The sequence below is a fragment of the Stigmatopora nigra genome, chromosome 22, assembly GCF_051989575.1.
Source record: "Stigmatopora nigra isolate UIUO_SnigA chromosome 22, RoL_Snig_1.1, whole genome shotgun sequence".
Lineage (NCBI taxonomy): Eukaryota > Metazoa > Chordata > Actinopteri > Syngnathiformes > Syngnathidae > Stigmatopora > Stigmatopora nigra.
The window spans coordinates 5,915,232-5,939,272 of NC_135529.1; the positions used below are offsets into that span (position 1 = coordinate 5,915,232).

Below are 24,041 nucleotides of genomic sequence, written 5' to 3' on the forward strand. Positions count from 1 at the left end.
TGAAGCTATGAAGCCAATTAAAATCTTGCAAGACAACAACATTTTAAAAAGACACTGCATTCAAGTATTAATATAGCTGAACTCTTGACGGTTTATCATCTCATTTACTGCTTAGATGCAATGCAATGGAGTAAAAATGCAAAAACCCACATGGTCAACCCACATGGCTTAAGACGAGAACTGGGGGTTCGAAATCCCCAAATGACAACGTACCAAATGTGCAGCATCGTTCTGTGAGAAGTTTGGCAGGATTTCGTCGGCAAATCGTCACTTTTGAGCTGCTCTGCAGTGCACGCACGCCCATCCTGCCTCATCAGCCATTTCGGGGTTTGACGTCGGCTATTTGAACTAAGGCCTCGGCCATGCCTATTAAAAAAAGGACACATAAAACAAATTCATAATAGAGGCAGGAAATGCTTTTTGGTTGGACTTTAATACTTAAAAAAATACATTGTATTCATCCTAACGTCTGTGGGGGAAGCTGTAAATACTTTTTGGTTGGTCTTTAATCCTTTAAAATACAGTAGTATTGCACATTATGAGCATTGTGATGACATGCACTTTGGTGTTTGTTTTTTTACTTCTAGACATTTAAATGATGGTTCATTTGGGCGGTGGGCTTATATGGCTTGGAGCGCTCTACACTGATGAAGAATCGAAACTTTTATGTTCCACTAGGAATGACGTGTATAACTAACTGTATGTTTATACTAGGTTTCCGCACCGTCACATATCATTTGCACACTTGCCTCAATACAGGAGTCAAAGTATACAAGGACAAAAACAGTTATCGTTTCAGTGGTGTGTACTATGCTTTGTTTGCAGCTTTCATTAAACAGTTCACACGGGTTGCTTTGCCTGACGATTATATTGTTTAAACATATTTTTTTAGACACAATGGGAGGGGCAGTATTTTGAAAAAGGTGGCAGTTACGCCTCTGATTCTGCTGCTCGAGTATCACATTGTTTACCTTATGCCCCTTTTTCAATTCATTGTACTTTTCATTTTGCCACAACTTCATCGGAGCACTGAACCAATGTCTAATGTTTTTTGCAAACAAGGCTTCAATGTCAACTTACCTTATTATTAAAACTACTTCCGTGTTTCAATAGTTGTTACCAGTAATGACGTCTTTCCTACATAAGGCTATGACTTATATATTTTTCAGATTTATATTCCATTTTCTAACTTATTGGACCATTTGGTTTTTATTTTCAATAGCTAATCATTTAGGCAGGGCAAGCAAACCTACTCCAAAGCAACCAAGTATGACTCTCACTAAAGAAACTAAACCAGAGCTGCAGAGAGAAAATAGTTGACCCGGACCACAGTTGTTGCCCAGTTTCTCCTTGACAACTTTCCTGACCTCAAGACCATGTGGAACTCTGTCTTGTGTCCTATGTTTGTTAAATTTATCCTAGGGGGGCAAACCAAAATCACTCAATGGTGAATACAGATGATCATGTCAATGATTGTCACTGTTCTATTTTTTTCCCCTCACTTTGTGCCAAGTCATTTGCAAAACAGCTTTTGTTTAAATGCTTAGAGCGCCAATCCATGCCAATGCACTACTATACCAAAGCCTTCCAAGTCAAGTACACTACAACCAGTAAAAAATAGTCAACCAATTATTAACTGCATGCTCTAAACAGCATTAAGTACATACTCTTATTCTGGAAGAAAAATAGTTTTATTAAAATGACAATCCCCTTGTGTATTTAACCACAGCATTGGGCATTGCTGAAACTTCCAAGTATTTCTCAACCATTCAAAACATCTTTAAAGTATTGCTTTGTTATGATGTAAAAATGAATTGGTTTAAACAAAAAGACACTGAAGACGAAACATCGCAAGTTGGAAATGTTTATTATAGAGCACAAGTGTCCAATCTAATCATGAAGCACATTACAGACGGAGCTACGTGCTCTTAATAGAAGCATGTTTGTGCGCTAGGGAGTGTGGAAGAAAAAGCAAAGAGGGAGCAGAAGAGAGAAAAGGCACATAAACACTTACTGTAGCCAATGATTTTGACCGGCAATAAGAGCACTACTTTGAATGGCCATGTAAACAAGGTTGGTTTCTCTGTACTACACCAACCAAATGTTGCCATCGCAACAGTGAAGATTTGTATGAGCCATAATTGCAGACGCATTAAAAAAAAAAAAAAAAAAAAAGACAAAACGAAAGGGCCGTTGACAACGAGCTCACCTAAAAATATATTTGCGCTGTCCCAAAAATTACGAAACATTTGTTTTTGAGGTGTACCAAAGCTTTTCTGTACAACACTGGCACCTCAACAAACGAATCATCAAGTCAAGAGGAATTTCAAGAAACAGTAACCAAGTGTTTTTAAAGCTGCCTTCTGAAAGCTCAGCTTCTCTGTATCCACGCTGAGCTCCAGAGAACAAATAAATAGTGTTGACATTGGACACCCAATTAAGACAAACAGACTCCAGTAGGATAAAGATGGGAAGCCAGGTTTCTCTGTAACTACACCTGCCATCAATAAACCTGTAGAGTCTGAGGGCACAAATTTCTCCTTGCGTAAAAAAATTGTTAAAAAAAAAAAAAAAAGAAAATAAAACGCCCATTTAAAAACCGAATCCAAGTTCATCCAACACCTCTGCAGACCAGAGCAGGGACACAGCAGCCTCTGACTTTTCTGTATGACGTCAGAAAACAGCAATGGTCTGCAGCGGCATGTGGAGAGAGAGAGAGAGCTTGACATTATGGCTGTCTCTTCAGCCGGCAATGCATAGCATTTTTAACAAAAACCTTCCCATTTCAAGGTGCCACTCTCAAAAAATAAATCCTCCAACAAGTCAAGGAGTAATACTAGCAAAAATAAATTGGGCTAAGCCTATTTGTTTTTTTAAACCATACTGACCAGTAAAGAATGGTGCTCAGAAAGATCATCCAGAAGGACAAGACAAAGATTAGCTCCACAGGTTCCTAGCACCATAGCGTGAAGGGCAAGTACATTACCACACTAACACTGTCCCTTGATTACAGTAGTACCTTAACATACGAGGAATTTGAGATACAGAGCGTTGCATTTTTTGGGGTTAGTCAGTGCAGAATTAAGGGAAACAGAATAGGTGCAAAGCAAGCAGGTGCAATGAAGGGTAGTGCGAAGAAAAGGTGTATGATGACATGGTGTGTATAGGATAATCGCTAGTTGCTAGTTATTCTGTTAGTAGGTGGTGAATTACAACCAATAAGTTTTTTTAATTGTAATATTCCATTTTTGGTGGGGTTTTTTGAGGATGAGATCTAATTAATTTCTATTTAGTTTATTTCTATGGGAAACTTTGATTTGAGATACGAGTAAATCCACATATCTGTCCCATTAAGCTCGTATCAAAAGGTACGACTATATTAACCTAAGCCAATATTCAACGATAAAACAACTGCAACCAATCAAGTTCTAGCACAGGGTCAAGCTTAAGCAAGGACAAATTTTGGGAACTCGACAAGTAGACTGACAAGACAAAACAATGCCTGTTAGGGGAGTGATGACGGTGTGATAATATGACAGGCAAAAGTTTGGACAACTAAGGAGTTGCATTGGTAAATAAAGAATACTTAAGAGCACAGAAGGAAGGAGAGGAGGAAGAGAAGGAAGAGAAAGACAGCCGTGGGCATTTCACCCCCTGAATCTTGGAGGCTTCTCTGTAGTATACACCAACAAGCCTGGGGGCGAAAAGCTTAACAGGTTTAGTATTTGAGCTTTTTGGGCTTCTCCCATGGGAAGCAGTCACGGCCAAAATGGCCATAGGTTGCAGTCTTCTGATACATTGGCTCCTTCAGCTTCAGATCCCTAAAATACATAACCAACAGGTTTAGCAGCTACCACACAAATGTGCCCAGATCAGATGCACACATTAAAGCTCACACAGGCCAAACTCAGGGATGTGCTGGGGGAAAGGCACGTTTGTGCACCAGGCTGGTTGTAGAAGGAAAATGAAAAGCAACACACTTACCCACTTACCATACTTCTTCAGAGCAATGCTGTAACTGCAACTCTTCGGCCAAAGTGCAAAAAAAGCTCTGGCAACTCACCAGAGCTCACAAATCACCCTGGTGACAAGTAGCCGAGGCCACGGCTCTTGCATAAAAAAAAAAAAAGTACAAAAGGAAAGAAAACGAAAGCTACCGCGCGAGTGAACAGCGAGTGGCTTCAAGTCACACATTACCTGACAATGACTCCGGGACGAAGGTCAAAGTTCTTCCTTACAATGTCCAGCAGCTCCCGCTCACTCTTTTTGGCAGTCCCATAATGGAAGATGGAAATGGAGAGTGGGTGGGCAACTCCGATGGCGTAGGACACCTAAGATGACATACGTTAAATAAAGACGCGGCGAGGTCGTTGGGAAGGGAAATTGTCAGAAGCTCTCGCGGACCTGAACCAAAACTCTCTTGCAGAGCTCAGCCTTGACCAGAGACTTGGCGACCCAACGGGCAGCGTACGCGGCAGAGCGGTCCACTTTAGTGTAGTCTTTGCCAGAGAAAGCTCCGCCCCCGTGGGCCCCCCAGCCCCCGTAAGTGTCCACGATGATTTTCCGCCCCGTCAGGCCGGCATCGCCCTGTTTCCCAGAGGCGAGGCATCGGTGTGTGAGCAAGGCTTAAGTTCTAACTTGTCTAAATTCCAAAAGTTTTAAATTACCTGAGGGCCACCAATAACAAATCTGCCGCTGGGCTGCAGGTGGTAGACGGTGTCATCGTCCAAATAATTGCAGGGAACAACAGACTTGATAACCTTTTCCTTCAGGGCATCCCTCATCTCTTCTAGGCAAACCTCCTCATCATGCTGAACCGAAATAACAATGGTGTGCACGCGAACGGGAAGCATGGCGCCACGGTCCTGACGATACTGCACAGTAACCTGAGAGCAAGCAAACGAGGTGGAAACTTGAATTATCAACAAATTGCAACTGTGGTGTCCTGACACTACTGACAGCTTGGACCATTTGCACCATGTTTACGTGGCACTACCACTCATTCTCCTATGTATTAACTACCTGTGTCTTCGAGTCAGGTCGGAGCCATGGCAGCGTGCCATTACGTCGCAGATCAGCGATCTTGGCGTTGAGGTTGTGGGCGAGGACAATTGTCAGGGGCATGCACTCCTCTGTCTCGTCAGTGGCATATCCGAACATCAAGCCCTTGAATGCAAGAGAAGGTTCAGTGTCATGCCTGCGTCATTTTCAAAAGGGCAGGTTGTATCTCAAGGGCGGGCATAACACCGACCTGGTCCCCCGCGCCAATGTCCTCTTCATTGCGGTCCACGTGGACACCCTGGGCTATATCAGGAGACTGCTGCTCCAGAGCAACAAGGACGTTGCAGGTCTTGTAGTCAAAGCCTACGGCCAAAGAAGAGAAACGTTAAGAAACCATAGTGCTGGACGATATGGTAAAATCTATTATCTATTACATGTTATATCATGATATGCCTTTAATGCATTTCCAATTGTTTGGTGAAAAAAATAGAGTGAGTAAAGCAAGTTGCTTCATCTATCAAACATACCTTTAGCAGAATCATCATAACCAATATGGCGAACAGTATCCCGCACGATTTTTTGGTAGTCCACCGTGGCTCGCGAGGTAACCTCTCCAGCTAAGAGGATCATCCCCGTCTTGGCGACAGTCTCTGTTGGAACACACGGGAATTGTGAGGTCATCAAAACAAACATCCAGGTACATATGCAAGGAAAACATCCCCAAGCCTTACCGCAAGCAACTTTGGCATCGGGATCTTGCTTGAGATGCGCGTCAAGGACCGCATCACTGATTTGATCGCAGATCTTGTCTGAAAATTTGGAACAATTCAATGACAAGGTTGAAGCACATGCACATTGTATCCTACACGTGCTCAGTGGGCGTGGCCACCAAAGAGCCGCCATTTCCAACTTGAGCGCATGTGTGTGTGTGTGGGGGGGGGGGGGGTGGGGGGTCTGCACAGCTAAGCAGCAACAAGAAGAAAAAGCCCTTTCACGTCAATCGATAGTTAATGATTTAACGGACAACACTAGCTTAACCCCACACGAACCATCACCTGTCATTGGAAGCGAGCTAAACGTCCTTTTGGGGAAGAAACTATAATAATAAACACTTGCGGGCTGTCCCGGTGCTCAGTCGGGCATAACATTGTGAATGTATTCGAAATAATCAAACGAACTCCTCCAAATCCCCAACACATTGTTCGCCGGTTATCTAACAGTGATGCACAGTCATGGCGATGACTCAGTCTATTCTGAAAAAGGAGTTCAAATTTCAGATCGGGCTGAATATACTTTGTCATCTCACAATATGTACGGAAACACGCCTTAAAGAACCGTTTGGAGCGAAACAAACCTCAAATGAGCTAATATTAGCAGGTTAGCTTGAGGCGCATGAGCCTCTTAGCGGCGACCGCCCCCCGCCTATCGTTTCCTGGGCGAACATTCACGTGGATATGCGACATTAGCGCGTAAACCATAGACTTTGACGTTTACTGTTTTTGTGAAAAATAAGGCACGTCTGCGCGTCGTCGTCTAGGTAGATTAAAATGGGCTGAAAGGTCAGCCTGTACTTACCGGGATGCCCTTCTCCGACAGATTCCGAGGTGAACAAGAAGCAGTCCTCGTCAATAACAGAGTTGTGAAAACCATTTATATGACCGTTCATCATCATTAACGACTAAAGATGGTCAAGGGCTCAAAGAGTGCGTAAAAACAGGAGTGTAATCGACTGGGAAATCTCACAAAGGTCAGCCTCCTTTTCTACTGGAAAGATCCCGGCAGCATTAGTAACCTCATGGCGAGCAGCTCGGTTATTTATGCAATCGAGTCCAGACAGGAAGTGGAACGTACCACCGTCACATCTAAATGGGTGTGCCTTTGCGAACTGTATTAGGTAAAATACGATGGAAATGCTGAAATATATGTATTTTTTTCCCTTCCGAACTAGAGTCACCTAGAAGCGATACTATCTGGCCAGAAACAGTAGTCATCAATTCATGTTGCTGTGGAAGGCGATGCTCTTTTCAATAAAATAATTATATAATTATTTCATCATTCATTCACTAAATATACTTTTCTTATTTATATTTTATCTTATAAATTACACTTCTGGCTGTATGATTGTGCTGCTGCAACACCTTAACTTTCTCTATTGGGTCATGAATAAAGAAAAATATTAATATTTATTTAGAAATTTTATTTAAGAAAAAATATGTTATTGTCCTATGTCAAAACCATGACAATATTCTAAACAGTGAATAAATTAATAGGAATGTTATTAAGCCTCTAGGCAAAGTGAATATTTTTGGTAATTTTAAAAACTTAAAAAAATAAAACATACCCCATAAATTCAGGCATCACAAATATGTACCATGTAGGCCAAATTAACATGTAGTACACATGAGCCAAAATGTCTCAAGGTGAGTGAAGTGGGGCTGCTGAAAATATTTTAAAAAATGCATATCTGAAATCCAAGAAAAAAAGATACTTTTAAATCCAGTTGAAACAATCTGCACATATTGAAACTGGTCATAATTCTAACTAAAAACATTTTTAATTTGAGCCATTTGATCCAATTAAGAAAAAATGAAGTTGACAATACCCTAAACTGACTGAGAGATTCTGTAAATCATATCCACAATTAAGCATATGAGTCAAAACGAAATTACAGATATCTCTATTTATTAATGTTTACCTATGGCAGGGTCATCATTTCAAAAATGAATCACTTTATAACAAGGTAGAACATTGATTGCTTTATCTGGTTACAGTTTTGTCATCCAGAGTTCAAATATCTGCTCTTTGAATGAATGAGTGCAGGTGTGGTCTTTCTCTGGGTACTTTGCTACCCTCCCACATTACAAAAACATATAGTATGTAGACTTTAAATCCCCCAAAACCCATCGGTAGAACGCGAGCCTAGATATCTGGTGAAGGGTCGTGATTTCCCAAATTTGTTGAAGAAATGTATTGCACTTAAGTCTTGCATGTGAAAATAGATTTGTTCTACCTTGCAGAAACAGGTTAACAACAATGATTAATTATGATACATGGTAATCGACCACAAGAATATCATCAAATATCAATGTCATCATATTAAAACTATTGTTTTAGGTGCTACCCACACATGTTAGCCTTTTCACATTAATCAGTATTTCTCGTTATTAAAAAGGTTGTATAAATTGCAAAGAGGTGCAAAAGGGAATGAATGGTTATTTTTTATTTTTCGACAGGGTGGTTGGTAAAGTAACTATAGTAGTATCTCAATACCTACCTTTGTATTCACACCATATATTGCAGACTCAAACTAATTATATATATATATATATTTTTTTTAAAAGCAGATAGTGAGTGGGGCAGAGCACAGTCTTATCTTTCATGTTCACTTCGTCATTGGATATGTAAAAAATGTTCCCTTCCATTTTGCTCAAGGCAATTCTGTGTAACATGATCAGACCCTCTAAATTTTGAACATGTTCTACCTACTGTAGTTAATGCACAAAATTACCAGAGGAGTCTGTTTTTTCACAGATTTGAAATATTACATCAGAACATCACACTACAATTTGGTTGACCTAATTCTCATTTGCTGTAACTAATTGCAAAGCAATAATCACTATGTGTTTGATGCTAAAAGCATTCATTTGTAAGAGTTCAAATATGACTTTTGACTGTCTAAGAAATAGCCTAGTGGGGTTTTAGGGTTAATCAAAGTTGGAATCTCATTTTTAGAAAGTGCTAAAACATCATGATGAAGTTTCTGGCTACCCTCCATTCACTTTCACTTTCCGTAACAACTAAATGGTGTAATCCTTGGCCAGTGTTGCATCAGTTAAATGAGTCAGCATGGTTTTGTACAAGCATGATGCAAGGTGCACCTGCTTTTGCTACAAGCATGATTAAGTGAAATATTTTGCTCCAAAACTGTACTGGAAACACAATTCATTAACAAAAAGTAAGCTCTCTGCTCTGGGAAATGACAGTGGCAGATTGCTCTCTCATCCCTACCTTTTCATGACCCAAGAAAAAACATATAAGTATAATTCCACCTCAATTATAATTCCTTTAATGAATTAAGTTTCATTAAATTCAAGAAATGCATAAAAGAAAGCCAATTTTTTCATTTCTTCTTTATGTTGCCTTCAAATGATCTTCATACAAACACACGTGGGCCCAATACTATACAAACATAATCATAAAATGAACATTTTATTGAAATGCATTTTTCAAAGCAACTTGAGAAAACAAAATCCTAAAATGAAGGAAAGAAAAACAATTTTCAATGATTATCCCTCACTTTCACGCACGCCAATGAAATAATGTTCCCTCACTGGCCAGCAGAATTCAGGCTCATTTAATAGTTACACATAGCGTTTATCTAAATAAGAAAATAAATACACAATTTAAAGAAAATAAACTTTGTGGCATAGATTGTCTGCTATTTTCATAACATACTTCATTTTCATCACTCTGTTATATATCATACTCTATTTGAGACATATAGGAAACATTCTGTAGACATATTTTCACAAGTCACTGATCAGAACATTTAATTAATCTCACATTCTTATTCCTTTTGTATATATATATATATATATATATATATATATATATATATATATATATATATATATATATATATATATATATATATATATATATATATATATATATATATATATATATATATATATATATATATATATATATATATATATATATATATATATATATATATATATATATATATATATATATATATATATATATATATATATATATATATATATATATATATATATAGATATTTAAACATTTCACTACAGACCAAGGTTGATTAGGTTATACTCTATTTCCATTTGAAATAAAATAAAATATATCATTTTACTTTGAACTCACCCAAAATCTTCATATTTATGCCTGCGAATAAATCACTGGTAGTTTTTCCTCACTTAACACTTATACACAAGATACATTTTTAACTGTCAAAAGAGTTCTAATTTTCTAACAACTTCCACAAATGACAGTCAAAACAGCACTTGACGGCACAAAATCATCACAGCACCGGAATGAAGAGTAAATTTCACACCATGCAAACACACTCGTTGCAAACACACACACACACACATACACACACTCACCAAATCTTAACACACGCATACACTGAGGTAACAGCGACACAATACTGCCCTACTCTAAAAGTTCAAGTGGGTCAAAGTGTGTTTGAGAGGTCATCAGTGATCACACTCTAAAGTCACAGCAACTGCACTCCCAGTATAAGAAAAGTCACTGGAAATGACATTTAAGAAAGACAAATTGAAATTCAAATGGACGGAGCATGTATTTATGAAATATGCTGGATGTGGGTTATTTTATAACAATGATTTAAAATGGTGCAGCTTCTTTTCAAGAAATCACATTGTTCATAATTGATATTCATTTGAAAAGGAAGCAACTGCTCCTGAATCTCTTTTTTCTCTTTTTGGTCGTTGTTGTCAATTTGCTTAAAAAGATGGGGTGTATCAGATCTGGGCTGTTGTTAATGGCATCATAATTGCCTTGACAATATCAGCTGTCCCGCAGCCAATAAAACTGAGTTCTGGTAGGACAGCTGTGCTGTGTCAGCTGAGAGTGATCCTCCCATGGGACGTCACATCTCGCTGCACCCATTTGGGGGTCTATTTAAAGGCCTTTAATGCTTGCGTCCACTCTCTGCGGTGACATGTGCAAAGCTGCTGACGCCAGTGGCCGAGCCATCTAAAGCTGATCATACCACAGTTTTGTTCCATATTCCCAATTGGGTCATACCCTCTATGATTGGGGAGGTTGTATGAGGTCACCTTCATGGTTGCACCAGTTTCCAAAAAGGAATAAATAATAATAAAATCATTTAAAAAATGATTGCTTATGCCTCATGATACGACCTTTTCGCTTTCGTTTCCGGTACAGATCTGGCTATCATGACTGTGACATTTTGACTTTAGAAATGCACATTACAAGCGACATTAGAACATGATTGACAGACATTTTCGCTGGATTGACCAGGAGACGTCATACAAGATGAAAAATGTTTCTTTTTATATTTCCTCTTAATACTTGTACCTTTCTCCCAATACCTGATGATGATACAGTTTTCCTGCTGTGCTTCCTCCAAGACTTTAAAAATCTCTTTTTTTTTTTTTTTACAGCCTAAGTCAGATCGCATCCTCATCATGGTCACTGTCCCCCAACAAAAGGGCAAGTAAGCGACCTTGATTTCCATTCTGGGAGAAAATGCTGCTGAAATATCAACAGAAAGTACAATTATGCCTTTTGTATCATCCACGTCAAAAGATGCAAGACAGAGAAAAAGCTGCACATGGTGAAATAAATAGGAATGAAGAAGCCAACTCAAGGCTATCCAAACCTTGAGAGACTTAACATTTGTTCCTGAAAAGGGATGACATCCCAAACTACACAATTTAATCAAAACAAAATTCCAGTGTGTTAATAATCAAATGAAAGACGCACCCTTTTGCCTTTTGAACTACCGGGACTCAAACTCCCGTCTCCTCTCTCGGTTTGACGCTCTCCTCCTCAGAAACAGGCTGTTGGCTGCCCTCTGTTGGGGATTTTATAGGCTCGCTCTCAGATGCTGTCATGGATGAAGCACCGTCCGTGGCAGCAAGATCCTTCGTTTTGGCGTCTGAGGGACTTCCGGAGCGATGGCGGTGGTGCTTGGATTTGTGAGGGCTGGGACTGCGGGACCCAGACTTTGTGATCGCGCCAGTGCTGTCGTCATCTGAGCTTAAGTCAGAACTATCTGAAGAAGTGCTGTCATGGCCGGATGTGGGAAGCTGGATCTGTGGATACAAAATGGAGAGTAGTAGGCAAAATGAATAAAAACAGAAATACACACTGATTATGGCCCCAAGTAAAACTCTAAAGTTGTAGATTTTTGTATAGTATTAGAAACCTTGGCGTTATGGCTGTGAATGGTCATATTTTAGTGCTATTGAAGGTACTAGACGAAAAGGGGCCGATAGGACACCGTCAATGGCATTCAATGAGTTAAATGATTTGAGGGAAAAAAAACATTTTGTGCATGGAAGGATTAGAATTGGACAATTACCTGAAACGGTTCGGTCACACCCACAATGGTGTTCATGTTGTTGCTATAGTAACCCAAGATAAAATCTCCCGAGCCTTTGGGCAGTTCCTCTTCAGTAAAGGTGACCTGGAAAACAATTTGTGATATATTCATTGAGTATGAGAGAAAGCAACCAACAGAGCACAGATCCACTTTACCTGTTGTTCTTGTCTGTGATAATCGGCTTCCTCCTGTTTGGCCCACACGTATCCCACGTAGTCTTTGTGATGTTTGAAACCCACCTAAAGCACCACAGGCAAAATCATAAATGGCAACAACAACAAAAAACCCACCATCTGCGAACGCCATTCTTTTTTTAAGTCAGACACACTTTTTAATAGGTTTAACTTTTTTCCTACCTTATACAGTCCGATCCAGTCCCAGGAGCTGCGAGAAAAGTTGGGTGCCATTTTAAACTTGACTATAGCTTCAGCAATACTATTCCACTCATCCTCCACCAAGATTGTGACTAGGGGAACATCCACCTTGTAGGGGAACTGGAGAGGACATTTTCAATCACAATTCTTTGGTTAAATGAGTCATGTACAATGCTACACAGCATAATGAACATACATATAAAAATATTGACTTTGTGTGTTAGTATCCCCCAAAGGTGTCATCACCTGCAGGGTAAAGATGGAAGAGACGGGTTTATGGTCGCTGACTACGTATTCCATGTGACTTCTGTAGCAGTGCTGCGTTACTTTGGTGCCGCTGGTTAACCCCGAAACAGAACCACGCTTGCCGGCGTTGGCGGCGGAACCCGTAGCTCTCAGGCGCCAGAGGATCCGGTCAGTCCACGCCGGTTTACGTTTCTTCCCACTGTGAGGACGTCATAGGGAATGAAAGGACAAGCTTAGATGACTGACGGCTGCCTTTCAGAGCGATTCTATCAAATTGTTCATGGAGCGACAGAATGTGACCTCATGTGCTCCAGTGAAATGTACATCTACAACCAACCTGGTGTCATACACGTTGGTCCCAACATCAAACTTGTAAGTGGGGGGAAACTTGAGAGGCCCCTCTTGGAATCCCTCCAACACTATCTCACTGTCCTTCGCCATGTTTAACTGGAAGAGCAATAATAAATACCAACATGACTGATTTCTGTGCTAGCTAATAATATAATAATCTAGTAGTTATGGGTCATTTGAGAGCCTCCACAAGTCTTGGACAGTAAAATTGTTCTAGCTGTATAGTATCAATATGTAAAAAAATATATATAATAAAATGAAATAACATTGCATCATTCGTTTAAATTGTCATCTTCATTCTGTCCTCAAATTAATCATGCACATCCAAACTTTTTCTTACCTGATCTTTTTCCCACATTGTGGACAACTTGTTATTGTCAATGGCCGTTTTTACCACTTGCATTTCCAAGTCATCAATGCGGAAATTGAGGTCACCGAGCCAGAACACCACACTAGAATTAAAAAAAAAAAAAAAAAAAAAACATTTTTGTTCTGGTAATTAGGAAAAAGATAAAGATGTGACCGATGTAGAAAAAAACACTTTTGTCACCTTAAAAATACACTGATTACTAAGACTATATGATCACATAGATGTATGCTTATGTGACGTACTCGTGGTCAAGGACACCAGAGGCAGCTGGGCCTTCAAACTGCTGCTGTTGGAGGATGCTCTCAAAATCCTCCATGCGCTGATCTGAGTTTTCCATGTGAGCCGGTAGGTGGCAGTTGAGGAAGCAGATTGTGTGACCGAAAACTGACATACGGGCACTAACTCCACCTTTGTTTCCCTTGAGGCACACAGAGGAAAAAGACTGTATTACAAACCATAAAAGTGAATGTATTTTATGAAAATGAAATAGGTGACAAGACTCATTCTTTTACGCGTCCCCGTTTCACTGCCGTTTGTGTAAAAGGGAATGTTTTTTTTGTGAGCTAAGGAACAGAAATGATAAAAAGCACAAGTAGGGGTTCAAAAGACGAGCGTGAGAATATCTTCCCACTGTTACCCCAATTAAATCCGCCTCATTGAATCACAAAAGACACTTGAGTGTGTAAAATGTGTAGAATGTGCTGACGCCCGTCAGGCACTCTGGACAACAGCGGGGTTTAACTTGGAAGTCAACGTTGCATAACTACAGGCCGTTGTTTAGTCAAGAATTTTGCCATGAGGACAATGCGCCTAAATTATCTGCACGTGAATGTGGAATTGAGATTTGCTGTGGCAACAATAGCTTTTAATCAAATACAATGGTGCAGTGGACCTTTTGCCTAACTTTGATGTGTGGAGTTGATTCCCACTTGGTGCTGATTCGATTGTGAGCGCAAATTGTTGTTTGTGTGTATAAAAGTATTTCTGGAGGCCAAATTGATAAGACAAAAATCACCACAATTTGGTTATTAAGTCAATATTCACCAAGAATTATAGCTATATGGTAAATTGCTTTAAGAATCGGGTTTTAATGTCTCTATGACAGCGACTTAGTTTCATATTGGAGTGTAGAGGAAAGAATCGTGTAAGTGTATGTCTCACCCAGTACCCCCCAAGGCCAGTGCGGGTGGTCTCCGTCTGGACTCCACGCAGGAAGGGCAGATGGAAGTACTTGGCAAAAACCAGCAGCAACACACCTTGCATCCTTTGGGAGGTCACCTAAGGACAGCATAGCAGAAGACAGTTATGATTAACAAGCACTTTACATAATTCTAAAAAGTCACAGTATAAATTTGCAATTGGCAGCACCCTAATTCCAACTGACTGTAAAAATTGCGTGAGCTCAGTGGCGACCTTCTCCTGGTTCTGAACCACTTCAGCTCGCAGAATGGTACGTGAGAGCGCAATAACTACTTCAGAAGAAACAATGCACTTGAAGGAGGCGGTTTTCTAGTAAATGTCACTTGTTTGAAGGTCAGTTGTTTCCCTTTTCTCTGATGTGCAGTGGCACCATTTTCTGCATATTTTAATATTTTACAGAAGCACGTGCACAGGTCACAAGTAGCTTCGTGGATAAAACGTGCAAAATGGTTAACGTAAAATAATGCATGCTGTGCTAAGCTCCCCAATGGATATATGCTTTGATTATGCCCACTCCTATTCTCCTCATCCCAACTGCAGGCCAATGAAGCATAATCACACAGTCTGAAATGCCCCGTGGCCGGTAATGGATGCATACATCTCCACGTGACTGAAGACCCTCTTGCTTGTGTTATTTATTACTGGCTCGCAGTATACTTTATTTTCATGATGATATCTACTAAAACTGTGAAGATTACCAACTTTCCCCAACTCTTTTTAGTACGGACATTATTTTTTTCATGCGAATCTAACCATGGCCATAATATCTACCTAAAATACAATTCAGTGTAATTTACAACTATAAGCAGATGAATAAAGAATATCCCTGGTATTGTGTTCCTGTCAATATTGACTATTTTCAAGTTTTGGGTGTGCAAAAATTGTACTTTTTACATACTGAATGAGCATTATTCCTAATTCATGAATCCATAAAATGATAAAATCAAGCCTTGTTTTTAAATTTTAAATCTCTTCATTCGAAAACAAACAGGAATACAAAAGGTAATGAATGAGTCGAATTAGAATCAATGAAGTGGGAAAAAGAGGCCATTGAAATGAAAAACAATTATGATAATTGCAATAATATACGCTTTGTTTACCTGCATGCTTGTTTTCTTCCATGTTAAGGATTATACATTGTTGCATCTCTTTGCAGAAGGCAAATCCATAAGAGGATGAAAATTACCCACACAAACACTACTGATTGATTTTTCAAACCACATTGCACCCAAGAAAACCATCTCCCAGAGCACTTTTATCACTTTCAGCCATTAAAACCATTGCACATCACAGTAGTACAAGTCACAGCGGCCCCACCCTTCATGGCTACACATACTGCATGTCAGAAACTCCCATTGGGATTTGATTATTTCTTCATGTCAACCATACCAGCTACACTACACACAAACATACCAACACCAGTTGGCTGCTGGCCTAACATACCATGATGAAAAGTCAAGCATACTAACATTATATAATAGAATCTTCCACTCAGACTGACCATGAGATTTAGAAGACATCAGTTTTGTTGCCATAGGCCTTCTCAGCACAGACAACATTCTGATCCAAAAATAAAACGGCACCCAGGGAGACATTGTTGCAATCTTAGAGGGCGACAGCTGATTTACGCTCGCATAGATGATTACGCGGCTTGGCATGTTAAGAGTGCGGGCGACAATTCTTTCACAACAGGATACAGGAAACCCACCTACTATACATTCAATGGTATGTCAGTGCGAGGAAAGCACTTAACACGATTATGTTTTGTATACTAACTCCAACTTGACAATGTTCCATGTTTAAGATATTAAGATGTGCTATACAGTCAATATGATAATCAACAAGGTAACTGTGATAAGCAACAATTTATGGGATTCACGCCAATTAAAGAACTACATAAAAAATACAAGGTTCATATTTGAATTTTGATTTAACGGTTTTAAATCAAATTCTTGTATTGAGAACTATTTCTAATATTTTGCTTTAAAAATAAACAAAAAACTCAACTTTAGTCTTGTACTCTGCCAGTTAAGTGCTCAATATGCATCATCAAACCTAAAAATGAAAAATAAAACAAATGATAACTAAAATGACTCAATGAAACAAAGTAAAAAAAATGAAGTATCAATACTGACAAAGAATGCCATTTTTTTTGTCTGCAAAAAAAGATAAATTAAGATACTCAAACAAAGCTTGTGTCACTTTTGTATGTGGTAGTAAACAACGATATGATTATTAAAGCTCAAATCTAGACGGATACATTTTACTAGAATATAACTATTGTTTATGTGGTGTATTTACTGCACTTGCATTACAGGACAATGAATCAACTCTAGAAAAAAACATGGATGTGCAGATGATTAAATTGTAACAGGATTTATAGAGAAATAGGACTACAAGAAGACCAAGCAAGAATGAGCGCTTGACTGTGCCCAACGAGCCTGTCGGAGCACGGAAGATAGCGGACACGCTAACATTACACGCTTGTTATAAATCATCACTCCATTTGCTGCTCAGGGAACAAAATGGGTAGAGGCAGCAGCACCACCAAAGAAAAATGAGGCAACGAGCACGGGCCTCATCAGCCATCGTAAAGCAAATCTAAAGTCAAATAACATTAGAAATAAATGAGCACGTGTTCCTAAGCAGAAACCATTACTGACCAGCACATATCCAAAGGGGCTGAGTCTCTCCATGCAAACTTCGCTCCACTGGTCTGTGAAGAGGACATCTTTCAGTCGTTTGTTAATCATGGAGTTGACTTCCTGCAGTCTTGGAGACACATGACAAAACGCACACGAGGTGAGCAGGAGAGCCATTGATCGTCTCATGGATTAGCATTTACGACAAGACCAATCACCATTAAGGGCCTCAATGTCGGGCCACAACAACACTCACCCGATGATGTACATGTCTGTGTTCCCATCACCGACGTTCAAGCCCAACAAGGAGGTGATGTCGTCTGGAGGTGTGGCTGATCCCACATTCCAAGTGATGATGTGAACCCTGCTGGTCAAGACACTTATCAATCATCTGCTTTTATCACGGTAGAGAGAAAGATGCCTTGGCTATGCGTTATTACTGCATGTCTGCCTCCAGAAATATTTCAAAGGTTAATTATTTGGGAATTGTGTCAATAATTTGCAAAATTGAAAGAGGCGCTCGGTAAAAGTCATTTTGCCTACGGATCCCGTTTGCTTTCGGTGTTGAGTTAAATTTAGGTTTTTTTCAGGCTGAAACTTCTCAGACAAAATATTTAGCTGATGGTGAATGTTGAAGAAAAAATATTTATACACTTTAGATAAAAAACACCAACAAATAGATAGCAGAATTAGAAATGTTTGCATGAACATTAATTTACATCTCCTGCGGACCACTAGAGGGAGATCAGGTCGCTCTAGTGGTACTTGTACTGCTTTAGTGCCTTTGCTATTGAGAAAGTGTGTGGGAGCATAACTTGCCTGAAATCTTCCACATTCTGGGATTGAGTATCAGCTGTGCCAGCCACGGACAGAGCTCTCTGGGCGTGGAGGTTCAAATGAGAAGGTAAAGTCTTCTTGGCAGCTGGATGAGGCACTGAAGCAGCTCTGACCGCATGGTGCCCAGGACCCTTTGGGCCAGATTTGAGACCGGGACGGTCTCCAGAGGTCCTGATAGACTGGCCGGAAGTGGCTTTGGCCCGACTTGTCGCAGCGCCATCTGGTTGGCATCCATCCAGATCATCTTCTTGTGTGGGTTCTTCTTTGGGTTCACATACGTCAACTGAACCTTCTACCCTGGCGCTTCTCTGAGGCCGACGAGGCCTGGCAACAGCAACGGGTAGCCCGGTGGTGGCCTCAGATGTTGAATCTGAGGGTGGTGGAGTGGCACTTTCACGTGTTTTTGTGTTTTCTGCTTCACCGGCTTGCTCTGTTAGCATTTGGCTTTGGATCGGGTTGTCCGGGTTCATTGTCTGTGATGTCTGTCGCACAGAGGAGAAAAAAAATCCATCAGTCCAATTGTGTAGAAGACTTAACACACTGCACAGTATTGCGCCAAATCAGCAAATCCTCCAAGAAACAGTAAGCATCTAAAGTAAGGATTTAATGGGAAAACATTTTGCTTACTCTCCCTCCATGCATAGATACCATTTTATTTGAATGGAATTCAGAAAATATTGAAACAACATCATCAACAACCAGTGCCACAGAACATATAGTGCAGTATTTACAATTCAGTGTGTACTGTAGTATGGTATATTATTTTTTTTTTCTTTTTTTTTCCCACATACAAGTCAACTGAGTTCACTCCGTTGACCCAACAGGATGCCCTCATTAGTCATTGAGACTCTCCCCTGCCATGTCTTATTCCCTGCTGTCTGAAAACACAGTATGAAATGCTACATAACACACAGCAACACTGTGTGTGTTTTGTAGCGGAATAAAATGAGACCAGTACACACTGCCCCCTTTTTCTTAATATGTCTGCTTTTCCGGCAGAACCAGGGACATGGCTCAGTCCCTTTATATCAGCTAGAAGCACCTGACAAACACTAACACATCACACGCACCAGGAGAAGCTGCTTCAGTGACAACATGGCACAAGTCCAAAATATAAGAGAGAGTAGTGGTAGCAAATAAGTGTGGGGAAAAAAAACTGAAAGATCATTTAGTCTATTTAATCCTTTAATAATAAATGTATCTCCCATGTTGAACAATGAGAACTCCAATGCACAATGGTGATTTAAATCATCACCAAGTATGAGAAAATATGATGATCTTGATAAAAAAAAAAACTTGATACACCACAAACAATAGAAAACCATTAAGATGCAATCCAATTTTTAATTGTTAGATTCCCTTTACAAATAATTAAAAGACATGATTCTATTCTTGAGGATAAGAGCTAAAACAGTCAATTAACTTTAGGAGCTTGGCAATTGAAGCCTTATTTAAAACTAGAATCAATAGTCTTTTTAATATAATTATGAGTATTGTGTCTTGTCAACATCTACAATAGATATGTGAATTAAACCAAAGAACCACAACAAAATGTGGTGTTTCATGACCATGAATGACCTTGAAAAGACGGTCGTGAATTGACGCAGAGCTCCACAGACCCACATGCCGCCCTTATCGTACTCTGGCTCCATGTGTGACTATTCGGGAATGGTGGACAATTGTGCTCACGTGGCAGTGGGTGGGTCCGACCGGATAAGAAAAAGCATAGAAGGACAGTTTTGCGAGACATCCCATTTATTGGCTCCTTCGATGTATAAATCACATCCTTGGGGCACAGTCTATTTCTCCAAGATTTAATCCCCATTTCTCTATTTTTATTGTCTGTAAATCGTCACATTCCCATCGCTATGGAGTTCCATTCTACCTACAGTCTATGGATTCAATCTCATGGCTGATTTTCGTCACCTAGTTGCTAGGTGTTTTACTTTTATGTTCCATCTCATCTCTTATCTTTTTCACCCTCGTCATCTCACAAGAGGAAGTCCAGAGGTTTGACAAATGATTAACTTCGACTTTTTTCAATCAACACTAGTTCCTGAAAAATGTCATTTACGACACCAATGCCAGGTAGGGAGTAAACAGGGGTTGCAATGAATTAGCATTCAAAACAATGAGTCAAGGCTAAATAATGTCGAGAATGAAGTGGGAAAATGACAACAACATTGCAACAGAAGGACATTTTTAGGTCAGGTAAAGCTAAACTGCACACAGTAAAATTAACATTAAACGCTGTTCAAACACCCCGCTATTTTTCCCCTTTTTAAAATGTATGTCACAGCAAGAGCAAAAATATTTTCCACACTGGGAACAGGCAGGACAGATTAGCATTTCCCATTCCACGCACGTCTGCAGACGAGAGAGCGGAACAATTTGATAATAACAAATGTGTCATGCTGTTTACATGCCCGCTCCTGAGGGCAAGGAGAGACAGAAGTGGAGAATGATGTAGAACAACTCAAGGAAGGCTCCATCTAGCTCCATCTAGCCCTGCTGAGAGCCCCAGGTAGATTTCTGACAACAATGATGGCTTTCAATGACTAATGATGGCTATATATTTTAGTTTGTTAGTGGTTAACGAATACTTGCAGGCAGACTACGGCCATTGGTATCTGACAATGCTTGGGAATTGAGCTTATTAGAGTAGCTGTTCGCATAGATGGAGATGCCTGATGTTTAAATTTGACATAGCAGTGTTGTCATTTCGGGCCTCCGAGGGCCATGTGTCCCAGTGAGGAGGACATTAATTTTGACCTTCAAATATAGCACACTGTAACAGCTAGATATGTCCCTCAGGTCTTAGTGCCGAACCCTTTGAACAATTTTTATGCTATTTGGAACAACATGTTCCAGATCAGCTGTAGATTTGGTGACAGGATGTCAAATCTAATTAGTACATCGTAAATTGTCGTCTGTGTGTCCATCCGCTTTCTCCAGTGGACGTCTTAACTCAATTTCGCAAAGCAAATAATGATTGAGACTGACCTAGTAGCATCTTTACTTTTTGTAACAAAGTATTTCACTTCATTCTGACACAATTACTTCAGAGCACAATTAATTATGTCATCAATTCTACATGATAAGTACCCTTTTCAATAATCATAATGAAGTAATACACCCCTGGCTAAATTTATTTACGTCCATGAAATTCCAATGAGTTATGAGAAATGTTTTGGCAACACGTTCAAAATCGCAACCTCAGAACTGTATTGACAACGTCAGCAGAAATCCTCATATCAGAAATTTATTGAGAATGTTTTTGTGCTAGCTAACTGTCAAGAAACACATTAAAAATATCAGCACACATTGGTATTAAAGACAGATTCATTCAATTGTATCCAATTTAGAGACCAAAATAATTGGCCTTGAAGCCTAGATATTGTGGCTCTTGAAAAACCAGATAATGAGTTCTAATTGTCACTCATCTGAGCGGAGGAACTAGAGTGCACAGACTAAAACGCGAGTCAAGTGCAAGTAAGCACAAGTCTGCAAGATGCTGAGAAACTACACACCAAAGTCACCTGACCGCCCTCCATGTTGCTTCCTGTCAAAATCAAATAAAAGGCATTGCACAAGTAGAACATCTTCCCATCATTTACTTCTCCTGAGGAAGTGAGTGAATTATAATCAGGGCCAATTCAACTCGGATGAAATGAACTACTAAAACAGATGACATCACCTGGCAATTAAAAAAAAAAATTAAATGTTTGTATGACACATTAGGTTGCTGCAAACCCTGGCCAACCACACTGCATATAATGCAAATATGTCTTGTCAGGCCCTCATTGAGCCAAACTCTTAGTATGACCCCAGGTCAGGGCTAATTTGTATATCGCGAAAGGAGTGACTAATCGTCCCCGACGGCTACGATTTTGTGCAGCCTAATTACAGAGTGGCTTCAAGGACATTTGAATGATTGGAGAAAGAAGATGAGGGTCATTTGATTCCTTGTCTTGCCATTATGCCATTTGAGTCCAGGCCTATACATTAGATACGAGCAGATAAAAAGCTTGATGGTAAGAACACATCATAACTATTGTTGAATTATCATTAAAAGCTATTTTGAGCTTTGATTTGATATTCTTTCAGTGTAGCTTCTCGATTATTGATGAATAGACACCCACCCTAGACACTTTCATTTCAAGGTTTGGAAAATATGGAAAGTTTGTCAAGTTACATTAAATATCTAAAAATCTAATTTCCCCAATCTTGACTTGAGCTCACAAAAGTGAATGTCCTGACGGTAATAAAAGATGAGGCCTGATGCAAAATTATTATCTTCAATCATAACTGCAATGTACATCCCTGAATGCTATCAGTATTAAATTAAATCGAGGTAGTTTCTGATTGGTTGTTTTATTGTCCGATGCAGCAATATTTCACAAATGATTAAGAACAAGATCAAGCCAGATATTTTCCTGCAGCTGATTTTTGTTATGATCTACAGTCAAGTCACAATAAAATTCCCATTAAAATCTGACACAAAGAATGTTTGTGTGTTTGTGTCTGAATAAAAAATTGCAAGCAGTGCCATCAAGAATATGAAATAGGATTTGCATAAATTATGCACTGTACTGAGCATGCCTGTTGTATTTAAATATCACAGCAAAAACAAAAGCAACAGATCTGTGCACATGAACGACACTGCATTATAAATACAAAGATGACGCAGGCACGCATGCGGGTGTTTATATTCGTCACTTACCTGTTTCGTGCTGATGGTTAAAAGCTGATATTTCTTCAAATGTGCCCCCCAATACCTCCCCTCAGGTTGACCAGTGATGACAAGATTGCTGGTGGCAGCATCGGCATCCCAGCACTTGTCTGTTGTCCTCGATCGAAGAGACTAAAGGGGAGAGGTGGATGGAGACAGTCGGCCAAGGCAGCTGGAAGGAAGGAAGGAAGGCAGGAAGGCAGGCTACATCTCTCGGGGACCCAACCATCAACACCACCGCCACCCTTGCCACCACCACTACCTCCCTCCTCGTCTTCCTCCGCCTCCTCCCCGCTTAAAGAGACACAAACACCGCTGCTGTTACCGCCGAGTGTCCTTCAAACCGGTCTTTATTCTACACTACTTCCGGAACCCACCGTTGAAGGACACTCGTCTGCCCGATCCGCACCGTGACACCGACTCTGCACTCGACCCTCACAGTCAAGTCACATCAACGGCTTCCGTTTATGAGTGAGCCGATCGTCGACTGCAGGCCGGGGCATGATTGGACCGAGATAACAGAAACTAAGGCGTCTATACGGTGGCGATTGCTCGACGGCGAAGTGAAACCACACTGCCCTCCGGTGGTCATCATTGGGAAGTGTAGAGTCATCACTAAGTGACAGTGGAAGTCACTGTGAAAAATAAATAAAGTTGAAACCCCAAGTAGACTTGATCATAAGTTTCATAACACAAAAATAGCAATATGCATGCACTAACACTCAGATCCCTAACATTTTAAGGGTGATTGGCCACAAATAACAGAGTAGTAGCTATTTTAAGCTATATTAGCTATTAATCGTATCTGACGGAAACAAGTGCAGCACCAAGAATAAATGCAAATGTATTGCTAGAATATACTCACCACATTGTGTTCTGATCTGGGCACAGATGACAAGAGCAATTAAATAATAATATACTCAATCAGCCACAAGACAAAAATGTAAAAAATCCAATACATTCTGGCTCTGAGGATCAATGGGTAAAAATACCATCAATATACTTCTAGAATTTCACTGCGATCGGTTCACGATTATCCATGGAGCATCAATTTTAGTCAGTGTGCTCCCCAAGAAGAACAGCAACTAAACTTGTCAGATCTCCCAGCGGGCGGTGCAAAAACACGTGTTGTTATCGTAATAATTGGAAGGGGCGT

General features: G+C 40.0%; 2 protein-coding genes across 3 annotated transcripts; both read right to left on the reverse strand.

The window, feature by feature from the left end:
• Window positions 1-1,850: 1,850 nt before the first annotated feature.
• On the reverse strand, window positions 1,851-6,788 carry LOC144215442 (S-adenosylmethionine synthase). Its single transcript, XM_077744376.1, has 9 exons — window positions 6,577-6,788; window positions 5,733-5,810; window positions 5,529-5,651; window positions 5,252-5,364; window positions 5,023-5,166; window positions 4,668-4,886; window positions 4,405-4,587; window positions 4,198-4,331; window positions 1,851-3,821 (listed from the first exon to the last, which is right to left on the reverse strand). The coding sequence occupies exons 1-9, from the start codon at window positions 6,671-6,673 to the stop codon at window positions 3,719-3,721; spliced, it is 1,194 nt and encodes a 397-aa protein (XP_077600502.1). The 5' UTR covers window positions 6,674-6,788; the 3' UTR covers window positions 1,851-3,718.
• A 4,269-nt stretch (window positions 6,789-11,057) lies between these two features.
• LOC144215348 (phosphatidylinositol 4,5-bisphosphate 5-phosphatase A-like) lies at window positions 11,058-23,993 on the reverse strand. Of its 2 annotated transcripts, XM_077744211.1 has the most exons (15): window positions 23,751-23,993; window positions 23,263-23,520; window positions 22,877-23,179; window positions 18,136-18,635; window positions 17,573-17,680; window positions 17,338-17,446; window positions 14,636-14,752; window positions 13,717-13,892; window positions 13,445-13,556; window positions 13,091-13,200; window positions 12,754-12,952; window positions 12,490-12,627; window positions 12,289-12,372; window positions 12,113-12,217; window positions 11,058-11,843 (listed from the first exon to the last, which is right to left on the reverse strand). In XM_077744211.1, exons 4-15 carry the CDS (start codon window positions 18,621-18,623, stop codon window positions 11,538-11,540), a joined length of 2,052 nt encoding a protein of 683 aa, XP_077600337.1. In that variant the 5' UTR covers window positions 18,624-18,635; window positions 22,877-23,179; window positions 23,263-23,520; window positions 23,751-23,993; the 3' UTR covers window positions 11,058-11,537. The 2 variants fall into 2 exon arrangements, with proteins under 2 accessions (XP_077600337.1, XP_077600336.1); XM_077744210.1 differs by having other exon boundaries at window positions 22,877-23,520.
• Window positions 23,994-24,041: the final 48 nt, after the last annotated feature.